General features: G+C 37.8%; 1 protein-coding gene across 2 annotated transcripts in view; it reads right to left on the bottom strand.

Annotated features, from left to right (window-relative positions):
- Positions 1-486: 486 nt before the first annotated feature.
- The window catches only part of plod2 (procollagen-lysine, 2-oxoglutarate 5-dioxygenase 2), a 30,409-nt gene continuing 24,895 nt past the window's right edge, over positions 487-6,000 (bottom strand). For both annotated transcript variants that reach the window (XM_055037165.1, XM_055037166.1), the window contains 6 exons: positions 4,784-4,897; positions 4,474-4,539; positions 4,163-4,267; positions 2,770-2,916; positions 2,077-2,202; positions 487-1,388 (listed from right to left, as the gene is read on the bottom strand). In XM_055037165.1, the coding sequence (XP_054893140.1) occupies positions 1,233-1,388; positions 2,077-2,202; positions 2,770-2,916; positions 4,163-4,267; positions 4,474-4,539; positions 4,784-4,897 (714 nt within the window). In that variant the 3' untranslated portion in view covers positions 487-1,232. The remainder of the gene's footprint in view (positions 1,389-2,076; positions 2,203-2,769; positions 2,917-4,162; positions 4,268-4,473; positions 4,540-4,783; positions 4,898-6,000) is intronic.

The following is a 6,000-nucleotide window of genomic DNA, read 5'->3' as shown; positions in this document are numbered from 1 at the left end:
TAGTGAAACTCAGATGTTTAGTTTAGTGTGCTCCTTATTGTTGAAGTGAGAGTGAATATCATGGTAAGATTAAAAGATCTGTCTCGGGTCCTCAGAAAGAACATTGTAGCAACTTCTGAGAGCAGATAAAAAAATGTCTCAAATGAGTTTAAGCATAGAGATAGAAGTGCCAATTAAATTAAGTTCAATTCCGTTCACTAATTTACATAAACAGTTGTCCTCTTACGTCACTTCACATGTAATAAAAAAGTAAATTGAACTGAATTATATAGATTCAAGTCAGGTAGATGCGTGTCAAATCAATGTTACTTTTTAATGAACTAACATTAAGAGATGCCCAAGTAAAATGAGCATCTCATGGCAACACCAGGCAGGTGATGTAATCCAAACATTTTTCTGCAAACGTCTCCAGGATTTACAGGAAGGGCTGACCTGGTATGAGAAACCAGAACAGGAGCATAATCATCAAAATAATACAGTAGCAACCATTCTTAAAGAGATTTTATTTAATCTCAACAATAACTTAAACATGTTGGCTTTCTGAGTTTCAAAATCCAGTCACTCAATCTCTGGAAAAAAAAAGGCATTTTTATTTACAGAAAAGCAAATTCTGTAAATTTGACATTTTCAATAAAGAAAGAAAAAGAAGAGGGCAGTAAACTGAAAATTCTAACAGGTGAACTAAAATCTGCTGACATGCTTGTTAGTGAAAATACTGAGAAAACTAAGGTAGCTCTGTTCAAAGTCGTGAATAAGCTGCTTCAGAATAGAAAAACAAATTAACATGCTATCCAGTAAATAAAGAAGTTGAGGAGCACCAGCAGTAGTAAGCTTCAAACTGTGAAGAACATTTTATACCTGAAACACAATTACTCTAGTTAAATGTGCATATGCTTCAGCTGCTTGTTTGTGAAGATACCAGTGTGTATGACGGCTACCACGATGGTAAAATCACTATTATAAACATTATGGCAACCTACAGTACACATAAATGTTGTCTGATTTAGCTTTATTTCCAGTCTACTCTATGCCATTTATTTCAGTCACTTTTCTTTACCATTTTCACTCTGTTTGACAGAGATTCTTCAAAAACAAAAGTAATTCTTTCAAAGCGTTTGCTTTAAAAAAGAGAATTGCATTGTGAAATGAAAACACAAAAACTAATCCAAAAAAAAAAATACTAAAGCAAAAATAAAGAAAAAATAATTTATAGTAGGGCATTTAAGGACAGTTCAAGGATCAACAAAGGACACAGCGATGTAGCGAGTGCCATTGGTTGTTGGTAGACCTTCGTGAAGATGAGTCAGGCGTCCTGGGTGCATGAAGCTCCAGCCTTTTCTTGGTGATTCTATGGAGCAGTTGTACCGATGGAAACGGCAGCCTCCTCCCTAATATGTGTAAACAGAGCAGATGAAAAACAGATCGTTTTTAAGATGAATTATGGAGCCCGAAGTACATCATACAAGAACTTTCACTAAGTCCCTTTAATATATCCTTGCTAGGCCACAGGTGTTTTCATTTTAAACTCTGCCCATATCCAACATACCAATGTCAATAGATGCTTTGCTCCAAAAAGAGTTTTACTTCTGTCTCGCAAAACAAATTCCATTTGTCTGATTGGAAAAATTTACAACACTTACCAAAACATCACTCAGAAAAACAACAACAACACGTAACCTTAAAGGTATTTGAACATGAGACCAGAATTAAAAGTTGTCATCAGCTTCCAGTTATAGTGAATTCAACCATCCATCCATCCATCCATCCATCCATCCATCCATTTCCAGCTGTGTTCCGGGCGAGAGGCGGGGTCACCCTGGACAGGTCACCAGTTTGTCGCAGGGCAACACAGAGACAAACAGGACAAACAACCATGCACACACAATTTGGAAAGACCAATTAACCTGACAGTCATGTTTTTGGACTGTGGGAGGAAGTCGAAAAACTCTGAGTGAGCCCACGCACGCACAGGGAGAACATGCAAAGTCCGTGCAGAAAGACCCCGGCCAGGAACCGAACCCAGGACCATAAATATGTATATAGATATATATGGAAAGACATCAAAACGCATATTACCTGAAAATCTGTATCCTTGTTGTTGAGAGCGATGTTGATGGTGAAGGTGGAGGAATCGTGATGAGGCCTCAGGAAGGCTTGTCTGTGGGGTGTGTATTTAACTACAAAGTTCATCAATGCATATCCCTGCCATGATAGAACAGAATGACGTTGTGTTACTTGCTAGTTCTTATTTTGTGACTACTTTTTTTTTTATAACGATGTAAGAAGAGGTTTGTACTAAGAAATTAATGAATTTGGAAAATCTGAATGACACACAAACAGGGGTCTGTCAACAACATCAGGGTAAATGTTTTTATAAAGTTACATGTGCAAAACAATTCCTGGACTGTGTCCCATATTTAAAAGAACAGTGTTTCTGCCTGCAAAACAACACAGCCTGAAGGGTGGAGCTGCGTGTGGAAAGTGTTGCGGAGGGGCGCTCTGAGAAGAAGAAGGTCAGCTGGAGACTGCAGCTCCAGGGAGGAGCTTTGTGGAAATAGTTGGTGCTTTATGAGAGAGTCAACGTTTCCTCAAACATGAATGAAGGAACCAAAGCAACACACCAGCTATGTTTTGACGAGGGTATTACATTAGAACCTGAAAGTCAATTTGACATAATATTCATGATGTTATTACTCCCCCCGGGGGGTTCATTAGAACAGTTTTAGCTTTTAGAAGAAAGAAGAGGGTTTTGAGTCATGTCAAACTAACCTTTGTGTAATAGCCGGAGAAAACTTTCAATGTGACAGGCGATATGAACTCCCGGAGAAAGTGCAGCCACTCCTTATCAAACCCAATTTGTTTCATGTGAATGTCATCCGTCGGAACTGTCTCGTAGCCTCCAGCGATTCTCTTGTCCTGAAAAAAGGAAGAGAAAAGAAAGTAGTGTGATTAACAATGGAACAAATGACCCAACGATCTCAAAGTGTGTAACCACAGCGTTCACTGTGATGATGATGTTCGTGTGTCTGTGAGCCACTAAAACCACAGGCAGGGCTGTTGTCTGTCAGCATGAAGCCTGATGACCCATCCAGGAGAGTCACTTCCCAAACAGAGCCATTCAAAGTGTCTGTGTGAATTTAGTCTGTCCCGGCAAACTCAAAGACACATCATATTACCGATTTAAAGCAACATAAAACAGGCCAAACGACGTAAAAATAAATGTTGATTATAATTTCTTTCTTTAGAGCTGCTTCTCATTTTAGACCTGGAAACTATTGTCTGCTCGTTCAGTGTCTATGAGCTTTTCTGTTATTAAGTAAAGTAGGAAGGCAGCATTGTAAGAGCTCTCAAACCAGGGATGTAATAATACAATCTTGTAGCCCTGGGAAAGAGATTTGATTCGTATCCTTGCAAGGTATCTATTTAACTTTATTAGGTTTAATTGCAAATTATTTTCAGAAGATTTTATGTCACACCAAGTGATTGAAGTTATAACCTTTTTAGGCTGGTTGACTCTTATTAAAGCTCATGCTGTCATTCAGCTAAGATTGTGATGTAGTTTGAGAGCATGTAAATATCAAACTAGCTACCTCAAACTAGCTATCCATGCTTTTGGATTTGTCATTTATTTATGAAACTAAATACATTTAAAACAAGGAACTACTTGTATTCAGCTACTACTTCTCCAATATGACTTTTCCATTATATATGCTCATTGCAAAAAGAACATAGTAGGAATTGACACATTTTGTAAGTATTTTGGGTTTCTATAGTGTATTACGCTTTTTTGAAAAAAATTCAGTTGACCCCATCATTGTTCAATAACTATTGGAAGTGAGGAATTGGTGGCGAGTGGTTTTGTACATTGGATGTAAGACTGAAATAATTATAGAAACCAAATTATGCCACATCATTTATAGAGTGAAACCCTAGAACAGGGTGTACTTTCCTCTTACCATGACCGTAGATGTAGCCATTAAATCAAAAGTTATACATAAGAATAAAAAAACTATATTTGCTTAGAAGCAGAATATTATTTTTAAACACACAAAATACTTATAAAAAGCCAAAGAAATTACAGAAAATAGTGGCCACAGGCATGCGCTTGTTTTGCAATACCTTTTACTTTTATGCTCAGGAAGTCTCCACCAACAATACTGACCTCATGTTTGCCTCCAGACCATAAACCATAATGCTCCATCTCCTCAACTATTTCATCACACGCCTTCTCTGAGAGCACTGGGAACCAGAACACATCTGGACAAGGCTGCAACACACACATGAACACATGCATAGAGTGACTACAGAGAATTTGAATGTCAGTTTGACTCATATCTTCACCTATGGTTGCAGCTGATGTAATACAATACCCAGACATGCTAAAACCAGATGTTGGGATATCAATGCGACATTATGTCACTGTCTTTTTCGCACTCTCAGTCTGTACATGTGAAGCCACACATAAACACAAACCTCCTCCAACTGGTTCTCAGTGAAAATTTGTGTGTAGTTTGGGTGGATGTACTTCTCCTTCCAGTCCTGCATGTAGAGAGATTTTTAGATAAGCAGACATTTTTTTTACATTGTTTGCCAACTTGCATACCTCACAGGACTAATCGCTCTCCCTCCCAGACAGGAACCTTTTTTGCACTACAGCTTTCTATTGTCTCACATTTCTAATTCTTCCATTACCTCTAATAGGTTTTACAGGCGGCTGCTGTTTATTTTGGGAAAAATAGATTTCATATGCATGTAAAAATAATGAAAGACTATCATGACTTACCACATGGTTTTCAAATATCTGCCACAAGTCATTGTTGTAACGAGATACGTTGTAATTAGCTGTGGAAATGAGCCTCCCAAACTCTTGACGGTTGGTTATGTACATGAATACTCCCTGCAGCAAACGGAAATAAATGCTCTTAAATTCTATACAAATGCTAAAGCTGAAAAATCTCTTAATGTCTCACAATTTACAACAGATGGGCATCTACATAACCATAAAACATGCAGATTTAAAGCTCGGTAAATCCCTTAGTGGTTTTCACTGGCATACAGAGAGAATAAAAATTGATTTAAGTGTGTCTAAAAACACACTGAAATCATGCTCAACTCTAGATTAAAGTAGACAGGTGGCATATAAATAATCTGAGATTATTTATTGGTCAGTCTTCTCTGAGTTGCTCTTGTAAGGACAAGACAGAGTCATTAATGTGTTTGGGTGGAAGCAAGAAGGACATCTTGGGATGAAGCAGATCTAGACGGGACGCTCTAATTACAGTGATGCACAGGGAGGGTGCTGTGTGGGAGTGGATCTGGACTCACTATCAGACTAGGCTTTGTTAATGTCAGAAATCACAGATTATGGGTCTGTTTTGCAGTCTTGTGGTGTTGAGTTACCAAATTGCAAATGTCTTGGTTTGTGTTTACAAAGATGCGATTTAGGCCAAATGCATAATAAGCGAGGTAAAAGGATGTGATGTTTTGAAGCCTAGTCTGAGATCAGTCGGTGTGTTCAGTGGGGGAGGTGCTGCTAACGCGTGATTGGTTTGTAAGGGTAAAGCATCAGAGTAGAGGACTTGCAAAATGACTCTTAAGCCCTTTAAAGTCTAACTAAACTTAGCTGCTCACAAATTTAAACTTTTCACAAACAAAAGGTTCACATTATTTTCCCAAAAACTGTAAGAATTATTTTTGTTTGTGTGTTTCTTACACTGACAGACATTGCAAAAGCATCCAAACCCTTGAACATTTTCTTATTATTTTTTGTTTTTTTACATTTACTCATGTTTTATACACAAACATAGATTGTTTATATATCAGTTTTTATTTATGCACAGCAGAGAAATTGAATGAAAATAATTTATTTGTATCGATGCCATCATACCGTGGCGTCTTACAGCTCTAGACAGATTTTCCTAATTACACTGCATTTACCTCCTTCCATCCCCCCTGCAAGTCTCACCAGCTTCCCTGTCTGTGTAAAAAAAAAAAAAAATC

Source organism: Poeciliopsis prolifica, unplaced genomic scaffold (genome assembly GCF_027474105.1).
Source record: "Poeciliopsis prolifica strain line A6 unplaced genomic scaffold, Auburn_PproV2 SCAFFOLD012, whole genome shotgun sequence".
NCBI lineage: Eukaryota > Metazoa > Chordata > Actinopteri > Cyprinodontiformes > Poeciliidae > Poeciliopsis > Poeciliopsis prolifica.
The sequence above is the reverse complement of the archived record's forward strand: the minus strand, read 5'-3'. Positions and strand labels throughout refer to the sequence as shown.